Genomic DNA, 21,317 nt, shown 5'->3' on the forward strand with positions numbered 1-21,317 from the left:
ATGCCCACCATCAGAGTCAGGTTCATCACATAAGTTACGTTTTATTCAGTAACTTAAGCTATGTCGTAACTTACAATCTTACATTCTAAACCTAAGCAAAACTGCAACCATTTCACAATGTTAACTAGACAAGCTTTATTTTGAAAGTATAACTGGACGTTGCCTATTTATTATTGCTAACTCGACTGCAGAGCCCAGCACGTCACGAGAGAAATACCTTCAGTATTATAATTGGGTTCAAAGGACCACTGACCAGGCTACAGTATTTGTTGTGTTATACATAGCAGAGAATGACAGAATGACATGCAGTGTGTCATATTCTTATTCTAAAAGTAGGGCTTTGCAATGAAAATTGATAGAGTTAATATGTCATGAGGTAGTTTGCACAAAGGTCATTGTTTTCAACTTTTATAATATTTATTTTCACAAAATAATGAGCTGATCAGTTTCAACAGATTTTCACCCATGCTGTATGTTCCCACAGATCCAAATGTAGCTCTTGTTCATGACCACCCAGAGCTATTTGATCTCACAATAATTATTATAAACATCATAAACAAACAAGTGCAAATACCATTTGGTGCCTTCCTATTACTGTATTATGTGGGTGTGGTAACGATGCCGCGACTGAGAGCAGAAATAGCTGAACAAAGCCCTCACTCTTTTTTCCATTTTTCTTCCAAAGTCTTCCAAACTAAACTACAAAACAGTTTGTTCGTCATTGACCTCCAAATGATCCATACAGTACATTTTCTGATCTGGTGCTTATATTGTTAGGACAACCTCACCTTTACAAACTGCCATTGCTTCATTAAGAGTTAGGTTTAGGCACAAAAACAACTTGGTGATCATGGGTTGAATTTAAAAACTATAAGATTCCTTGTTAATGGAAATCAACACTGACTGTTGGTAAGAGGTGGGGTGTGAACAACAGTTTCTGATGTTAAAGTCAGAGCTTGTATGATCAACCATCTACCCCTTGCTTTCCACTCTAAGAGGTTCTCCAGTGCTCCTTTGCTTTGAGTTTTTCTGGTAAGGTGACATCTTGCAGTGTCTGCTGTTAAATTATAGTCTTTGCTCTGCAATTGTTTTTGAATCCGATTTTTATACAAGTATTATTATTATAGTCAAAACAGTCAAAATAAATACAGATAAATTCACAATTTAAAATTTTTTTTAAAATAGTATGTGTTAGAAATGTTGCGTGATTGTGATAGCATGCTAAAATTAAGTGTGTTGACTATTGAGTGTATCCCTATCGCCCTAACTTACTGTCTGGCATGGCAGCACACTAAGGTGCATGCATCAAAACATATTACTGCAGTAGAAGTGTCTTAATGTATAATAGTGTATCCAGATAATGTATCCAGATAATTTAGGTATTTCATACAATACAAAAATTGTTTTAAAAAATGTAATTGATGTTGTAATTGGAATGATTTGACAAGTATTTTAAAGGTACAGGAAACTAAATTTTTTGAATTTGTAATTAACTAGGTGTTAAGGCACTTGAAATGTCATTGCTCTTAATTTCTTGTTTTACGTTGTTTTTTTTACTTATATCTTATCTGCTTTATTTCCACATTCAGACACTGCCGTTTGAAATTTAGTTTGATATATGATTAACAGTCATTAGTGTTTAGACAACTGACCCATGCCTGCTTCTCAGTGTTGCACAGTTACAGGTGAAACATTTGGCTTTCTCACCATAAAACCTCCAAGGAGCTTATTCAAGTGACACAGAATTTTAGCCAAAACTATGAAAATCTAGTGCAGAAAGTGGGAGCTTTGTTTTTGTAAAGCCTGGCATACTTGTTACCTATACATTTCATAGTTTCAACTGTAGCTTTGGCATACTTAACAGCTTGATGGCAAGTTAATTTCTCTCTCTGCTTCAGTGCTAGTGAAAGTCAGTGTGGGGATGTCAGGGTAGTGGATAGCTGTGTAGCGCGTCTGACTTTCATGCTAGAGTTTGCATGTGTGTGTTTATGTCCTATATCTATGTATATATATAGATTTGAGATGGTCATACAAGTTTATATAGAAAAGTTCTACAGTGTGATGTCACACCATCTATCGCCTGCCTTCCTGTTTCCACCCCCACCAGATGTATGTTTTTAACGGTTCCTTATCTCCCTTCTTCCTTATAGCAACTCTGACGGTTCTGCCTCTTCCACTGCACTGAGGGCAGGGTCATCTGATATGTGCTAAAATAGATGTAGAAATGTACTGAAATGTGTAATACCAACCTACCCAGGGAAAACAGATGAAAATTAGCCTTTTGGATAAATCTCGCACATTTAAATCACATTGATAATAATTCATATAAATATCTAGTTTCCCTTTAAATGAGACAATTTAATTAAAATGGAATGCAAAATATTCTTAAAAAACAGCGGCACTATAGAACAGTTGACTGGTTAAAGTGTACGGCGTGGAGCCTGCTTGGTTTTTTCAGGTTCCCCATGATGGCTGACAAGACTAATTACCAAAACATTCAACAAATCCTGTCTCCTTGTTTCTTTATGAAGCTTTTTGCTCTTTATTATATAAGCATTTAATTATTTGAGCGCTCCACCAAGAACTGGGCTACATGGTTCAGGCCTAAAAGCATTTTAGACTGTGGTTTTTAAGTGAAATTCACAATATGTATTGCTTGTTTTATTTCAAAATTACCATTGGTATATACAAAAAGGTTTGTTAAGAACAATATCCAAACAGCTAAAATACAGTTAGAGAAAATCAACATACAAATGAAACTGCGTATTAAAACTTTTGCTATTAATAAAATTAATAAATAACAGAGCAAAGGGAGAGGGACATGTGATAAAAGCAAAATGTACAGTTATTTAAGTTTTAAAATGCCAAAATACACAATAGAAAATGTGATATAGACTAACGTCAACAGAATTTGCAGGAGATGCTGAAAGAAAATCAAACTCTAAATTAACTTAAGTACATCTAAAATATTATATTATAGAAATATTACTGTTACATTAAATATTCTGGAATGAAAACCCTTTGCTGTGTCTCACCTCCTCTCTCTCCCCCCTTTCCTGTCAACTATCACTATCAATTAAAGGCAGCAATACTTAAAAATAGCTGACTCCTCATTAGGTATAACTAGCGGCATTGAGATGGCTCCGGGTATAATGTAGTTGTCGTTTAAACTCATTATGTATGTGATGTCTATTACTGTGGGTGTGGAACTACAAAGCTTTCCAGTGATGTTTATCAGCGCTCGAAAACTGCTTACTCTAATTCATACTCGACACTGCACTTACTTGGGTCCTTAGCAATACACCTGCCAAGCGTAAAGTTGATCAGATATTCTTCATAATAATTCCTGGCAGGCCTGCATATCTATACTTATTCTAGTCACTCCAGTCAAAGTCAGGTGGCGTAGTATAAACACTGAGAAAGTCCACATATGGAGGTGGTGTGGTGGATGGACAGTTCAAACACACACAGGACTTTTATCCAAGGGGACGCTATTTGCGTCCTGTGTGAACCCAAAAGTTAATTTATTTTAAGTATTGTATGTAAATGACTTCAACTACATTATGAAACCGCCAATCTTTTCCTAATCCTAAGCAGGTAGTTTATGTGCCTAAATCTAACCAAACTGGGACCATTTCACAATGTTACAAAGCTTTATTTTGAAAGCTTAATCAGATGTTGCATATTTGTCATTGGTAACTTGACTGGAAGTTGCAGACTTTTCATAGTTATTGTTAATAACTTGACAGTAGAGCCCTGTGCCTTCCAGTAGGGTACCTACATCATCATATTTTGAAGCAGAGAGCCACTGATCAAACTGCAGTAGATGATTAGCTGGGAGTGAGAACATTGCCCACGTTAGTTCACTTACTTAACTTGTTCAGAACCCACCACTGTATCCTTCATATGTGAGATATGAGTGCTAGTTTGAATAGGGTGCCATCTCTGAAAGTTGACGTTCAGGGTTTTTAGGACAATAAAGACAAGCAGGAACCAGGGTGGAGAGCTGATACAGGATACTGGCTAATGATCTTTTTTCAAAATAAAGACACAATTTAAACATTTTTAATCAGGATCCTCCTAAACTTTTCAAGAGTTGTAATAAATAAATGAAAATACTCCTTTTCCTACATTACCTTTATCATTGACATTTATGAGCTGATTGTTACTTATAAGCTGGCATATACACTGGCACAATATCCCTGCAATAAACAAACATACTGAAAGCAGTTGTATAATATTTTCTAAGAAAAGTAAGAAATGTCAAGTCTGAGAAAATAACACTTAAGATTTCATACAGTATTGATGTCATCAGGGTTTAATGGTCTCTTGACCTGATGACATCACTATGATGATGTGAAGACACATTATGGGAAGTGTGGGGACGAGAGCACCACTTTAATCACTTATGTAAACACTTGACTGCCAGACTGACTCCATTTAGAAGTAAAGAATAAGTAACCGCAGACAGTCATAATTACCAGTTTAGGCCACTATGAAAGCTTAATGAATGAGGGCCACTGTGTCTCCCTGCTCAGTGGATTAGATTGTAACAATTTCAAGTGAAGGCAGACCTCTAATACAAGGATACATTTGTTAATTACTGAAAATGTAAAAACCTCATTACAGAACATTTTCTTCTTGTTTGGGTCTTTGTGTCTGTGCAGTATGTGTCTGCCTGTGTGTGTTGTAGACCTGAAGTTCTAAGAATGGACTGTCCTCTTTTTCAGAAGCTGAGGAGCTGTATCAGAAACGTATTTTAACAATAACAGGAATCTGCATTGCACTCCTAGTCGTTGGAATCATGTGTGTGGTTGCCTACTGCAAAACAAAGTAATTCATGTCACATTTTTATGTTTATTTTTAACTTTAAGGTACACTTTCTGATTTTATTATAGTGCCCAATAGTGCCCCCAAGTCCCAGCATCTGCTCAATTTATAATGTGCTATGTTTCAAAATATTAATAGTATGTAAGCACAGTAAGTAAAACTCTTTTTGCATAGTACAAAAGTTGGGTTAGCAAGAGCATCACAGTTCCAAATTAAAGAATAAGAACATACCAAAGAAAAGACCAAGAACAAAATGTTTGCTCCATGACCTGGAAGCCGGGACAACAAAAGTTAAGTCTTGAACAGAAACAATGGCTTATTTAAGACTTTGCTCTGGTCACCTAAGAGGCCTAACAGGAAGTCCATATAGTGAAGCTAGCACTAGGCTAATATGACTTTTGAGTCTTACCTGGATGGGAAGTCTTAATTAGTGATTGTGCAGCATATTGTTAAACTAATTGTAATTGCTTCTTGGCTTGAAACATTGATACAAGATGTTACAATAGTCATGACAAGAGTGGGGCTGCCCCTGAGTAAAGATGTTCCTAGTCGACTAGTAGTCTTTAGTTCAAGCCATTAGTCGACTAGGTGTTAACACGATGGATGATGACATTAACAGTTACTTACAAATTAACTTGCTACAAACTTGCTCCTCTCCTGTCCCTGCCTGAAACCGTGGTGTCTTTGTTGTCAGAGTCGCTGTAAAACTGGCCTCTGTCAGTCTTGGAGCTGTAAACCCGGTTCTGTTGCCTGCTTGCCCGGATCAGGTTCTGATGCTCATTCAGCTCCCGCTACCTGGCAGTATTCCCTGCTGGGTCCTGAAAACCTGCTCAGTCCAAAGCTCCTGTACGAGTAGTGTCAACAAACCTCCCCCGTCCTTCGCTCTCCAAATCTGGTAGAGTCAGTTAATAGGACTGGCTAAATAGTTGGCAGCTAGTACAATTAGCACATGCAGCAGTGCACCGGTAAGTGACTCCCTGTGTTACAAGAGAAATGGTCCGTGCTTCAACAATCTAATGATACTTTGGTCCCAGTGACAAGGCACAGCTCCTAAATAGAGTCAGATTTTTTAGTTTTTCTGCGTCTATCCAACAAATAAAAAGTGGCTTGACTAAGACTCTTCAAATCAACTAACTGTTTAGTCAACTATTAGATTGCCGCCCTAGACAAGAGTGATACATAAAACTGGACATCATCCACATAACAATGATCACAAATACAGCAAAACCAAATGTGCTGAGAGAAGTTTGGGGATTGTGTGGTGCTATTGGATGCTATAACAAAATTGTGTTTTTTGTACTGACCTCAAAATATTAATTATCGTTTATACAGTCAAGCCATAATAACATTAGATGAAATTGGGGTAACTGTATCACTACTGTATAAGTACATTTGGAACTTTCCCCTCACATATATTGTCCAGTTGTGATCTGGGCTGCTTCTCAATCTAGTTTGCTTCTTCACAAACAGGAAGCAGAGGAAGAAACTTCATGACCGTCTGAGGCAGAGCCTGAGGAATAAGAGGAACAACAATACCAGTGCTGGTATTGGCCCAAACCTGGCAAGCTCAGCCAGAGGACGACGGATTTCTAACTTGCCTCTTCATGATTTGCAGCTTATCAATGTATGTTGTTACTTGTTGGTATCAAGTAAAAGGCATCAAAACCTGTTGAATATGTCAATTGCCAATGTTTTTATGCTCCTCTTTTTATAGCAATGTAATGGGATGATTATGCAGCATGCAGCTGAGAAGGAGACAGAGACAACTTTCTCCACAAGCAATTATGGCTTATCTGCGCATGAAGCAACCACATTCACCCACATCTCCAGCCAAAGGTAAGCAAGACCTTTAAATATAATAGGGATAAAGGAAATGTAGTTATCATTATCATTATTATCATTATACAATGAAGTTAAAGTTTGCTGTTCCTTCACGTAACACACATAGACAAAGATGGTTACATTTATTATAATATAAATGTAACTATAACATATTAAACAAATACAATACAATATATATTTATTAATAAATATATATATTTACATACACAAATGTAAACAGCAGCAGCAAGATAGTTATGATAATATGGTTTCATCCTCACTTAAAAAGAAACAGTGTCCATCATTCATGTAAAGCTCTGTTGGCTTGGGACACGGTCTGCCGGTTGAGGATCCGGGATGTTAATGGAGCAGGTCTTTGTAAAGATGTGGGCACAGCAGTCTCTGATTTCCCATTGTTTGGCCAGCCTGAGTCCTATTTAGTCCGGACTAAACATTAACCAGGAGCAGCCTTAAGTCCAAACTGGGAGACTACAGCAACCCACTGGTCCGGCCGATTTGACTAAGTGGATTGTCTCAAGGTCCACTGCTCCTTAATTAAATAAATGTTCAAATTCTGTTCAATTCAATTTTATTTGTATAGCGCCAATTCATAACAGAAGTTATCTCAGGACACATTTGAAATAGAGCAGGTCTAGACCATACTCCTTATAAAAGTATTTACAGAGACCCAACAGTTCGCACCATGTGCAAGCACTTGGCGACGGGGGCAAGGAAAAACTTCCTTTTAAGAGGTAGAAACCTTGGACAGACCCCGGCTCTAGGTGGGTGGTCGTCTGTCTTGACCAGTTGGGGTGAGAGAGAGAGAGAGAGAGAGAGAGAGAGAGAGACAGACAGACAGACAGACAGACAGACGCACAGCAACAGCAGTAGCAACAACTACACTAATAGTAGTGACTGATGATGATGAACATGACAACAGCAACAATGGGGGACAATGAGCAGTGACAACAGCAACAACAGTAACCGTAGCTATAATAATACTCATAATAATAATAACACTAATGTCAGTGATATTGGCAAAGGCAGTCAGGCAGGACCATGGCAGGAGGCTCGACTAGGATCCATGAGAACCTGCGAGACAAGAAAGCACAAGAACTCCGAGGAAGAAGTGAAGTTAGTAACATGCATTAATGGGACATGAATGAGTGCAGAACGAGAGAGGAAGGGAGGAGCTCAGTGCACCATGGGAAATCCCCCGGTAGTCTAGGCCTATAGCAGCATAACTAAGGGATGGTTCAGGACTCACCTGAGCCAACCCTAACTATAAGCTTTATCAAAGAGGAATGTCTTAAGCCTAGTCTTGAATGTGGTGAGGGTGTCTGCCTCCCGAACCACAACTGGAAGCTGGTTCCACAGGAAAGGAGCTTGGTAACTGAAGGCTCTGGCTCCAGTTCTACTTTTAGAGACTATAGGAACCACAAGTAGCCCAGCATTCAGAGAACGTAGTGTTCTAGTGGGGTAATAGGGTACTATGAGCTCTTTAAGATATGAAGGGGCCTGACCATGAAGAGCTTTATAGGTGTGGAGGAGAATTTTAAATTCTATTCTAAATTTTACAGGGAGCCAGTGCAGAGAAGCTAGTACAGGAGAGATGTGATCTCTTTTTCTAGTTCCTGTCAGTACTCGTGCTTCAGCGTTTTAAATTAATTGGAGCGTTTTAATGGACTTATTGGGGCAACCTGATAATAAAGAATTGCAGTAATCCACCCTAGAAGTAACAAATGCATGGATGTTTTTCTGTGATAGGATGTGTCTAATTTTTGTAATATTACGTGAATGAAAGAAGGCAGTCCTGGAGGTTTGCTTTATGTGGGAAGTAAATGACAAATCCTGATCAAAGATAACTCCAAGATTCCTGACAGTGGTGCTAGAGGCCAAGGTAATGCCTTCTAGAGTAACTATATCTTTAGACACTGAGTCTCTAAGGTTTTTGGGGCCAAGTACAAGAATTTCAGTTTTTTCTTTTAGTTTAACATCAGAAAATTGCAGCTCATCCAGGATTTTATGTCCTTAAGACATGTTTGTAATTTAGATAATTGATTAATTTCATCGGGCTTGATCGATAGATATAACTGTGTATCATCTGCATAGCAATGAAAGTTAATGGAGTGATTCCTAATAATTTTGCCTAAAGGAAGCATATATAAAGTAAATAGTATTGGTCCAAGTACAGAACCTTGTGGAACTCCATGACTAACTGTAGTATTTATTGAAGATTCATAGTTAACATGTACAAACTGCGAACGATCTGATAAATATGACTTAAACCAGCTTAGTGCAGTTCCTTTAATGCCAATTTGATGCTCAAGTCTCTGCAAAAGAATATCATGGTCAATGGTGTCAAATGCAGCACTAAGAGCTAATAATACAAGTACAGAGACAAGTCCATTGTCTGAAGCAATCAAAAGGTCATTATTAACTTTAACCAGAGCTGTCTCTGTGCTGTGATGAACTGTAAATCCTGACTGAAAATCCTCAAACCCTGTTGTTGTGTAGAAAGTCACACAACTCTTTGGCGACTACTTTCTCCAGAATCTTAGAGAGGAAGGGGAGGTTAGAAATCGGTCTATAATTGGCTAAAACCCCTGGGTCAAGAGTGGGCTTTTTAAGAAGGGGTTTAATTACAGCTACTTTAAAGAACTGTGGTACATATCCTGATAATAAAGAAAGATTAATCATATCCAGTAAAGAAGTGCCAATAAAGGGTACGGTTTCTTTAAGCAGCCTAGTTGGGATCGGGTCTAACAGACAGGTTGATGGCTTCAATGTAGAAATTATTGAAGTTAACTGATGAAGATCGATAGCAGAAAAACAGTCTAAATATATATCTGAGTTTACATTAGTTAAAGTTCCTAAACTTGGAGAGCCAGTGATACCTGTTGATGGCAGTTGGTGATTAATCTTCTCTCTAATAATAATAATTGTATTATAAAAGAAGCTCATGAAGTCATTGCTACTTAAGTTTATGGGGATATGTGGCTCAATAGAGCTGTGACTCTCTGTCAGCCTGGCTACAGTGCTGAAGAGGAACCTAGGGTTGTTCTTATTTTCTTCTATTAGTGCTGAATAATAGGCTCCTCTGGCATTACGGAGGGCCTTTCTATAGGTTTTAAGATTATCATGCCAAATTGAGCGATATTCTGATAATTTGAAAGAGCGCCATTTCCTTTCAGATTTCCTAGCTTTTTGCTTTAATTGAAGAATTCAGATATAAAATCAGAGTATGGTCCAGGGGCGCGGTACACTATAACAAACAAAACTGGCGAGAAAGGTGATGAGAAAGACTAAGAACAAGGCTTTCAAATTAATTATAATTTAGTTTAGGTTTAGGGTGCATTACAACGCTCGAATCATATATGGCCAGTGCCTCGAGGAATGTGAGTATTAATGTGACTGGGGGGGTGGATTCATTCAGGCTAACATACTCCTCGTGGGACAACCAGGTCTCAGTAAGACAAAGTAAATCAATATCATAATCTGATATTAATTCATTCACTAAAACAGCTTTGGAAGACAGAGACCTGATATTAAACAGTCCATATTTTGTGCTAAGTTGGTTTTAATTTTTATTAGGTTTTTATGTTTAACTCCTCTTGTTTTATTTCTTTAAATAATTTAGGTGGTCAGAGGACAGACACAGTCTCTATGGGGTTTTGGGTGGGTGACTGTTCTAATGGAAGCACAGAGAAGTGTGTAAGACAGCAGCTCTGCTTCCTGGTCCCAACTCTGGGTTGTCAGGCAGAAGCCATTGCTAACTGCTAATGTTAATGAAGCTAGCGTGTGTTAAAACTTTTGAAAATAGCGAAAAGTCGCTAAAAGAAGGAGTAGCTCCGAGTGTTTTAGGTAGAGCTAGTCTACATTTAAATGTTAAGTGGGAAAATGACCGCTGTAACGAGTAAAACAAATTTAGATTTAGCGTTCACTGGACAGAGCTACAGCAACAAACAGTGTACACAGAGCAGGAAGTAAACCAGAAATGAGTCAGTACACTTACCGTAGCACGTCAGCACGTCATAATTGCTTGCTTCAGGGACTTCTATAAGGAACTGTATTCTAGTAAAGCAAAGGCCACTGAAGCAGATTTCTGTAACTTTTTTGCCAATTTAAATGTTCCCCAATTAGATAGTGCAGCAAGAGATGACATGGAGGCCCCAATTTCTAAAACTGACCTTTTGAATGCTATTCGAGCCTTCCCCTCTGGAAAAACATCTGGGGTCTCATTTATAAAACTGTGCGTGGGATCGTTACTAAAAGTGTACGTATGCCCAAAAGCCAAGTTTTGTGTGCTCCAAAAAATATTCAGACTTATAAAACTCTGCGTACGCACATCTGTAAGCAATCTTTGCTTTATAAATCACAGAGTGCCTACAAGTGTGCGCAGCTGAATCAGCTTCACGTTCCACCTTGTACACGCCCCTTTTTAACCATAAATGGTCAATGCAAACGACCTCATGAATGCGATCTGCATATAGAACAGACTGAAATGCAAGTATTATGTCTTGTCGGAAACAATGGCAGAAGGACTGAGAAAAGCAAAAAAGCAAAATTTCACGGAGGTTGAAGTGGAGACACTTGTGGGTGAGGTGGAGGCCCGAAAAGTAGTTTTATTCGGCGGTCACGGGACTGGGATCACTAACAACAAAAAGTAGAGTGAGTGGCAACATGTTGCTGCAGCAGTGAACTCTGTCAGTGGCACGGAGCGCACAGTCCCAGAATTAAAAAAGAAGTGGTCTGACATAAAGGTACATATTTTCATTTCCTAACGCACAGCACGTTTATAATTTATTGCTCAAATGTTACTTATCGTACAGTGAAGATCGTTAATTACAGGTGGATGCAAAGCGGAGACTGTCCTCACACCGCCAGAGCGTGACTGCAACTGGGGGGGGGGACCCAGTACTCCTGACCTAACACCAATTGACACAAAAGTAGCATCCATAATTGGTACCGCAAGCGTGAGTGGCATCGTGTCCGAAAGGGAAGGAGACACTGACAACACAGAAGAACAAAGTAAAGCTGATTTCTGTTTTTTATAGATTTTTTTTTTTATTATTATTGATCATGTATAGTGCAAGCTATTTTGCTTGTGCGTCATCCAGAGTCAACGGTCGGTGGGGGGGAGGACGATGAAGCCGGCGAGGGGCCCTCGGCCACAGGTCATCAGGCTGCCCCCACCCCCAGCACCACGCGTCAGTCTGCCGGTCGGGTGCTCACAGACACAGTTCTGCAGCTACAGAGGGAAACAATAGATGCAGTCAACAACTTGACTGAAGAGTATGTGGCTTGGTTTTCCACATTTGGGATTTAATTGACATTTGATTATGTGTTAACAGACACATGTTGGACAGATGCTTTATTCCATGCAGTCGCGCCATCCTCTCCTCCTCCTGCGCTCCGGGAGTGAACAGTATGGAGTGACGGGATTAAATATAGAGAATTTTGATTTTGAATTCATTTTGATTCTAAGGAGATGTTTCTGGAGTAAATAACTGAGAAATAACGCATTTGACTTAAATCATTCTGATTACATAGATTTAACGCATGATACAGGTTGAAATTAAACTTATGAAGGGCATTGATAAAACATAATCGTTCTTCTCACTCTACATTTCTTCAGTCTGACTTCAGTTCACCACCACACCGTCTGTGTCACCAATTCTCCTTTTCCTCCAAACCATGCGTACGCATGGGTCAGAGTTTGCTTAGGGCTGCGCACGTTCTCCCGTCAAGTTTGTTTTTTATAGATCACAACTTGGCATGGAAAGTCACGTACGCCACTTTCAGCCCCGTTTTGTGCGTACGCAACGGTTATAAATGAGACCCCTGGTCCAGATGGCTTTGGCTGTGAATTTTATAAATCCTTTCGTGACAAAATAGTTCCACTCATGCTGAGAATGGTGAACGATTCTATGAGAAATAAGACGCTTCCCAGTTGTACACCCTAATCAGACTGGATTTATCCCGGGTCCGTTTTCTTTTAGTAATGTCCGTTTGCTTTTAAATACAACATACTCATTGCATGGGAAGAATACACAGGCTGCGGTTTTATCTCTTGAAGCCCAGAAGGCATTCGATCAGATTGAATGGCCTTACATGCTGAAGACACTAGAACAATTTGGATTTGGGGAAAATTTCATTGAACCTTTTGAGTTGAAGCGTGGTGAAAGGCAGGGCGACCTTCTTTCTCCTCTTCTTTTTGATATTACCTTGGAACCACTTGGAATAGGCATATGGGGTCACCCAGGTATTCATGGGGTAAAGTTTGGTAATGTTGAAAGCCTTGTTAATCTGTATGCTGATGATTTATTGATCTGTTTATCAGACCCAGTGTTCTCAGTTCCCAACCTTCTGAATTATATAAAATCATTTAATAAATTGTCAGTGTATTCAATTAACTGGGACAAATGTGAGTTCATGCCATTGACAAACATGTGTCCTACTTTCTTGAAATCTTTGCTCTTTAAATTAGTTACTACCCACATTACGTATCTTGGCCTTAAGATCTCCAGAAACCCCAAACTTTTACTGAAATTGAATTTTTTGGATATGATGGATAAACTAAAAGCTAATATTAGGATCTACCTCTGTCAATGATCGGCCACATCAATGCTGTTGAAATGGTTGCACTTCCAAGGTTCTTGTATCTTTTTCAAAACCTCCCTATTTATTTGCCATTATCTTTTTTTAAACAACTGGATTCAGCCGTCCTGTCATTTGTCTGGGCAGATAAACCCCCTCGTATTTCTAAAGCCCATCTACAGAAAAATTTAAAAAGTGAGGGTCTCGGCCTTCCTGTTTTTAGGCATTATTACTGGGCTGCAAATGCAAGGGCTCTGATTTTCTGGCAGTGGGGTCCTCCTTATGATGACTGTTCCTCTCCGCTCTGGCTAGAGATTGAATCCGTGTCTGTGTCACAAACCTCACTCTCAGCGTTGCTCTGTTCAAGTTATTTAGCTACAATTTTGTTCTTAGTAATTCTTTGAAGATATTGAATCAAATAAGAAAATTCCTTGGATTACCAAATGTTTCGGTAAATGCCCCAATAACAGGCAATCACTTGTTCAAACCAGGATTGACGGATGGGGTGTTTTTGGACTGGAGGGAGAGGGGCCTACATTGCATTTCAGATTTTTACATGGATAACAATTTTGCTTCTTTCCCTCTGCTCCAGGCTAGATATCACCTCCCTCAGTCACATTTTTATTGATATTTACAGGTGAGACATTTTGTTAGGGAACACATTTCTAATTTCCCAAATAGACCACACAATTATAATTTTTATGATACACTTCTCTTACAACCAAACTCCAAACATTTGATTTCCCGCTTTATCACTGCTTTTGAGACACCAGCAAGTACCAGTCATCTCAGGGAGGCATGGGCAAAAGAACTGCGAGTTCCACTGTCAGATGAATTATGGGAGGAGGGCCTGTCCGGTATACAGAAGTGTTCGGTAAACTCTAGATATCGGTTAATCCAATTAAAGTCATACATAGACTGCATTATTCCAAAACTAAACTTAATAGAATATTTGAATCAGTGTCTGCCATGTGTGATAGATGTGGCGGAGCCGAAGGTTCACTTTCACATTTATTCTGGTAATGCCCAGTACTGGACAACTTTTGGAGTGACATATTTAATTGGTTCTCTAAGCAATATAAAATAAACATTCAACCAGACTGTAACCTGGCAATCTTTGGCTCCTCTGAAAGGACATCGACCCTCCCTTCCCACTGTAAGCAGGCTCTCAAAACAGGCATGGTAGCGGCCAAGAAATTGATTTTACTTAACTGGAAATCTCCATCATCTTCTTGCTTTAAGAGATGGCTCAACAAAATGGTTTGTGTTTCTAGGATGGAACAGATTCACCTTAGCAGAGGGAATGCACCAAACTATTATGAGAAAGCGTGGAAGCCATTTTTGGCTTTACTTGATGAGACCTAAATGACCAACATATAAAACAGGCTGCTATGTATTTGTATGTTTTTTTAAATATTTTTTCTGTACTGACTAAAGTTTTGATTCTCCTCTCTGGTCTTCTTTTTTTTGTGAGTGTGTGTGTGTGTTTGTTCTTTTTGTTTTGTTTTGTTTAGTTTTCTATTCATACTTCTGACGGTATCATGAGACAGGAATCACTGGACTACTTTGGTTATTGTATATATTCTGTATGTAAATTTCATTTGTAATTGATTGGAATGTTTTCAAACTTATTTTGGTCCTTTAATGATCCCCCGTGAAGGGAGTTTAGGGGCGTTACCGAGAGGTAATTAAGCCATTCTGGCAGGCAGAGAGAGTGGAGCCACACAGTTTTTTGACCTATCTCTCTTTCTCTACCTCTCCTTTTCTGTATATTGATTTTTATTATTTTGTAAGTAGAAAAGATTTTGTTTTGTGTTACCTTTTTTGACTTAAAGTAAAGAATTTAACTTTACAAGTGTTCTCCTGGATTTTTCCTGGATTTGGATACGGATGAGAGGGATGATAGAGTGTGAAGCTATGGCTTCATTAGATGGAAACCTACAGGTTTGTTTTGGAGGATTGTAGAGACGGAGGGCTCAACATGCTTTGTGAATTAGCTGTGGCACTGCTTGGTTGTGAATTGCTCTCTTTATGTATTTCTCTGTGAGGATGATGCATCTCTCTTGAATGGTTTTTGATTGTAGTGAGGGAGTCCGTATTCCATTCTTATTGCCCTGTTGTGGATGATTAGAAGTGTGTTGAATTGATGTTGTGAGGCTGTGGTCCAGGCTGCTGCTGCATATTCAAAGTTTGATCTGATCTTGTATATCTTGAGGATTTCAGATGATGCATAACTCAATAGGTTTAACCAAGGAATAAAATAATCTATAAGGATAAACAATTATCTACATCCAGAAATTAAAGTAAAGTTTTAGGTAAAGTTTTAAACTTCTTGAGGAAACCGATTGCCTTAAACTATTTTTAGCTTATTAACTCAAGCAATTTAAGTATGGAAGATATTTGATCTGAGTACATGTAACAAAGTATTTATTGTTAAGATAACTTTTTAACGTTAACTGTACCAATTCCATTCAATTAATTGAACTTAAAACTAGTATGTTACACTCATATGCAGCATTTCTCCAAACTTATTTAAAACAGAATTTTTCAGAATAAGAAGTAAGATTAACTTAAATGCATCTTATTTATACTATAATATTATATATTAATATTACTGCTTACGTTGAATGTTTTTCCACTGAAGCAAATTATTACATTACCTGTCAAAATAGCTGATGATGGGCTAGCCTACTTGTTTTTTATGTAACTTACATCAAATCTTTACACTCTGGGGGGTCATTAAGACTTACTTGGATGCATACTTGGGCATATGATGATTTATAAACTGAACTAAGAACACACATTTTACAATCTGAAGCATATAGCACAGTGGCGCTTATTTTGTTTTTATTGATACTAATTCAACTTAAAGAAAATAAGTCAATGAAACAAATTCTATCACCAACAGGTAAAATACTGCTCAAATTTAAGTTCACTAAAACAACTGTGATTTTGCTTTAACAATTAGTTTTAGTTTTTTTTTTTTTCCAAACTCTTTTTATTAGCATTTAAAAATAATAATAATTTTCAGTGCATTTGTGATTTGTGTGTAGGACCAAAAAAAAAAGGGGGGCAATGAAGCATGTTTGGAACACAGGGACAAAGAGTGTACGCTAAGAAAAATATGCTCCCAGAGGTCCTGGTTAAGTTCTTCACCTATGTCCTCTTCCCATCGTGCTTTGATAGCTGAAAGTTGGCTACTCCTGAGAGAGAGGATTTTTTCATAGCCATGTGAAATGGTACCTTTTGATATCGGGGGTGGTAATAGCAACATATCAATAGCTGGGGTTGCTGGTTGGGAGGGAAAATGGGAGCCAATATTCTTTACAAAGCTACGGATTTGTAAATATCTGAAAAGGTGACTTTTGGGAATCTTATATTTAGCCATAATCTGCGGGAAGGAGTCAAAGATGGCAATGGATATGCCATGATTAGACCATAGGGTTCAATTAAATTCTATTCAATTTTATTTGTATAGCGCCAATTCATAACAGAAGTTATCTCAGGACACTTTTCAAATAGAGCAGGTCTAGACCGAACTCCTTATAACATTTACAGAGACCCAACAGTACCACCATGAGCAAGTACTTGGCGACAGGGGTGTGAGAGACCAAGCAGTTAGGCAAGAGGAGTCACAAAAGAATTTTCAAAAAGGGTTTTTATTTTACCAAAAAATAATCATTACAACAAAATAAAAGATAAAGTTCGGGCCCTTAAAAGAGGTCAAACAAACAAACCGAACTTAAGCTCTGAACATAACCAACTCAAAAATACAACTGACCTACCATAAGAGAAACAAAGGGGACTTATATACTGGCTGATCAGACCAGGTTTGACAAACAGGGGGAGACTAACAATAACACTTGTACATAAACTACAAATAACAAAAAAAACAACCAAAAACACTTATTCCAACAGAAATGTAATCTTAATTAACATTAACCAAATAAATATACTTAATATAATATAAATCAAAAGTCAAATATTTTGGGAGAAAATAAAACTAGGGTTAGTCTGCTTCCTTTCTCGTGGTCTCTTTGGGTTCAGGGTTAACACTCTGGCGTGGAACAAAACACATCTGAGTCAGCTTGACTGGATTCTTTGGGCTCATTGGTTTAATATGACCTTCCTGTCCACACAAGTAGTGTTCTGTTAGGAGCTCTGGGTGGTGCATACTGGTTCTCCCTCACTCTACGCCGACCTCTGTTGGCGCTGAGGGGGTATGGGCCTGTGGCCCTGCTTGCTAGCCTTCCCACCCATACTACACCATGGCTGGCCTTTTTCCGGGGCAGCCACGAACACATCAGCAAGTGTGGCAGCTTCAGCAGCAGATTTCGGCCCATGCTCCTTTACCCAAACCTGAAGCTCAGGGGACAGCATTCTCAAGTATTGTTCCATGATTAGGACTTCACTAATTTCATGAAGTGTTTTACCTTGCGGTTGGATCCATTTTACATACAGCTCTTTCAGCCTCACATACAGCTCCTTGGGGCTCTCCTCAGGTTCCACATGGAGGGATCTGAACCTCTGCCTGTCGGTCTCAGGGTTAATATCATATTTTTTTAGAATTGCTGTTTTCACTTTATCATATTCATGTGCATCATCTGCATCCATATGCACATAGGCTCCTCTGGCCTTACCTGTCAGCAATGGAAGGAGACGAAAAACCCAGTCCACTTTTGGCCACCGACATGCTACCGCAATTCTCTCAAAGGTAATTAGAAAATGTTCAACATCATCATTTTCTGTTAGTTTTTCAAGTCTAGGCTCATGAAAGGATCGAGACTGACCTGTTGAAGACATGGTAGGGTGGATCGACTCTGCAGAGGGTGAGGCTTGGGCTTTTGGATGATTCTCACTCAAATCATAGTCCTCAGAGGGATCCGGCACTGTGGAAGCAGGCTCTGGGACTGGAGATGTGTGAACCTCTACCTCTTGCTACAGAAGGCGAAACTGATGTTGTAGTGCCTTGAACTGGTGCTCCTGGCGGTTGGCTTCCTCTCTCAATTTTGCTTCCTGGGCCTCCTGTTGACCCGCAAATGACCGGATGATCCCTGCCAGGTCACTCAGCGTTGGCTCTCTGCCATCTTCATCCTCAGCGCTTGATGCTCCTTTTAGTGCTTCACCATCTATCGCGTCCTCACCGTCCACCCGCAGTCCTCTCTCTGTATGAGTTGACTCAGTCTTCTTATTCTCTGTCCGACCGCCTCTTGTCAATCTCCCTCCTCGCATGCTTCACAAAATGAAGGAAAAAAACAAAATGGCAGAGAAAAAAAAAAAAAGGAAGAAAAAAAACAGAAAACCTTGTACTCCTCAACTGGCTGATCCAACCACTGCCACCATATGTGAGGGACCAAGCAGTTAGGCAAGAGGGGTCACAAGAGAATTTCCAAAAAGGGTTTTTATTTTACCAAAAAATAATCATTACAACAAAATAACCAACTCAAAAATACAACTGACTTACCATAAGAGAAACAAAGGGGACTTATATACTGGCTGATCAGACCAGGTTTGACAAACAGGGGGAGACTAACAATAACACTTGTACATAAACTACAAATAACACAAAAAACAACCAAACACTTATTCCAACAGAAATGTAATCTTAATTAACATTAACCAAATAAATATACTTAATATAATATAAATCAAAAGTCAAATATTTTGGGAGAAAATAAAACTACCCCCCCGACATAGCAAATAGTGGTAGTGTCCAAATTGGCCACCTCCCCTGTAAAGCGGCTCTTGTTCAAGGCGCCACCCCTTTGGCCCAGCAGACTGCATGCATTCCCTCCAGGGTATGGAATCCGCCACACTTTTTTTTTTTTATACTTTTTTTTATTGGAGACCAGCATTTCACAAGCATCAATACAAGATATATAGTTATTCCACAGCGTTTTTCCACCCTTTTCTGTTCTATGGAACATTAGAACAAAGAACCAGAAAAGGAACATCCCCCAAGAACAAAGAGGGAGAGAAGAAAAAAAAAAAAAATATATATATATATATATATATATATATACAAATAAACAAACAAATATGCAAAAATAAAATGCACAAGTAGTCAACAAGTTGGTGAAAACAAATAGGTACATAAATACAAAGAACAAACAAACAAAATAGAACAAAACACAAAGGGAGGTGAAAGAGAGAAATCGACAATACTAATAAAAGTAAAAACAATAGACAAATAAATAGAGGATGCCCAGTGTGTTCACTAAACAATTTGATAGAATAAAAAATTGGATGCATCAGATTGATTCAGTTGGGGTCCAAAGAGGTGAGGGTGTTTACATATGTGATGAGAGGCTGCCATCTTTCATAAAAATTGGCTGCTGAGCCTCTTAGGGAGTATTTAACTTTTTCCAATGACAGAAAGGACATTAAATCACTTAACCAAGAAGTAGTAGGAGGAGCATTTGGGCTTTTCCAATGCAGTAGAATACGTCTGCGGGCTATGAGCGAGGCAAAAGCAACAACATCAGAGTTTTCCTTAGTGAGACTAGTTGGAGTACGAGGTACCCCAAAGATGGATATCAGTGGGCAGTGTTCCAACTTGATACTGAGGGCATTGTTTAACGATTTAAAAAAAACATGACCAGAAATGGACTAGTTTGGGACAAGAAAAAAACGTATGAACATGGTCTGCTGGAGATAAACCACATCTATCACAGATATCATTTGTGCCTGGAAATAGCCTACTAAGTCTGTTTTTTGTGAAATGAATTTTGTGGAGAACCTTAAATTGGATTAAACTGAGACGAGCACAAGAAGATGTAGAATTGACCCTGATCAGCGCCTCTCTCCACCACTCATCTGTCAAATCAAAGCCAAGCTCCCTTTCCCAACTCTCCCTGACCCTCACCAGGGAGGACATGTTCGAAGATGATATGAGGTCAAATAATACTGAAATCTTACTACGAGCCATTGGAAGAGAGAGTACCTCAGTAAGAAGAGATCCCATTGGAGATTGGGGGAAAGAAGTATGTGCGAGCATAATTCCGTGCTTGGAAATATCGAAACGTGTGAGATTGGGGCAAATTATATTTAACACGGAGATCATTAAATGTAGCAAATAAGCCCTTTGAATATAAATCTGAAAAACGAACCAGACCTCTCTCTCTCCACAAAGTGAAAGCTGTGTCTGCATTGGAGGGGGGGAAGAAATGATTATTGCAAATAGGGCTTAATGGGATGGGTGTTGAAAGTTTGAAATTTTGCCTGAATTGTTTCCAAATTTTCAAAGAGGAAAGTACAATTGGGTTTTTGATATAACTAGGATAACGAGAAGCTAGAGGGGCACAAACCAGAGCCGCAAGAGATGAGGGATGGCAAGAAGCATCTTCCATTATGCACCAGTCCAAACTGGGAGAATTACACCAGGCATGGATTTTTTGAAGATTGGCAGCCCAATAGTAAAATAATAAGTTAGGCAGTGCAAGGCCCCCATCTGATTTGCTTCTTTGGAGTGTTGTTCGACACGCTCTTGGGTTCTTACCAGCCCAAACAAATTTTGAGATCATTTTGTCTAACATATGTATAAATGATTTAGATAAAAAAATTGGAAGACACTGGAAAAGAAACAAAAATCTCGGAAGAATATTCATTTTAATAGAATTGATTCTGCCTATCAGAGAGAGAGGGAGGGAGTCCCAGCGCGCCAGATCAGACCTAATTTCCATTACCAATTTTGTAAAATTATTCTTATATAGTGAGGGGAGAGAATGAGAAATATATTGAGATCTGTTTAGCTGTTATGTTTACCGTAAAACACTCGCTTTTACTGATGTTTAATTTATAACCTGAAAATGATCCGAAAGTTGTCAAGATTTGTAAAATATTATCTACACAGCTAACTGGGTCCGTGATATATAGCAACAGGTCATCAGCATAGAGAGACACCCGATGGTCCAGTCCAGCTCTGAAAATACCAGTGAAACATGAAGAAGATTTGAGAGCAATGGAAAGAGGCTCTATTGCTATGGCAAAAAGCAAGGGGGACATTGGGCAACCTTGGCGGGTCCCTCTTGATAGAGGGAAATATTCAGACCTTTGAAAGTTAGTTG

General features: G+C 38.8%; 1 protein-coding gene across 9 annotated transcripts in view; it reads left to right on the plus strand.

The window, feature by feature from the left end:
- nrg1 (neuregulin 1) overlaps window positions 1-21,317 on the plus strand; it is a 55,933-nt gene that overhangs the window by 13,913 nt on the left and 20,703 nt on the right. For 4 of the 9 annotated variants that reach the window (XM_051412297.1, XM_051412296.1, XM_051412291.1 and 1 more), the window contains exons 5-7: window positions 4,731-4,833; window positions 6,301-6,454; window positions 6,545-6,666. In XM_051412297.1, coding sequence (XP_051268257.1) covers window positions 4,731-4,833; window positions 6,301-6,454; window positions 6,545-6,666 — 379 coding nt within the window. Of the gene's footprint in view, window positions 1-4,730; window positions 4,834-6,300; window positions 6,455-6,544; window positions 6,667-11,502; window positions 11,683-11,771; window positions 11,947-21,317 lie in introns of all 9 variants that reach the window. The other 5 variants (XM_051412292.1, XM_051412294.1, XR_007886196.1 and 2 more) reach the window with 4 other exon arrangements.

The sequence above is a fragment of the Dicentrarchus labrax genome, unplaced genomic scaffold (genome assembly GCF_905237075.1).
Source record: "Dicentrarchus labrax unplaced genomic scaffold, dlabrax2021, whole genome shotgun sequence".
NCBI classification, from domain to species: Eukaryota; Metazoa; Chordata; class Actinopteri; family Moronidae; genus Dicentrarchus; species Dicentrarchus labrax.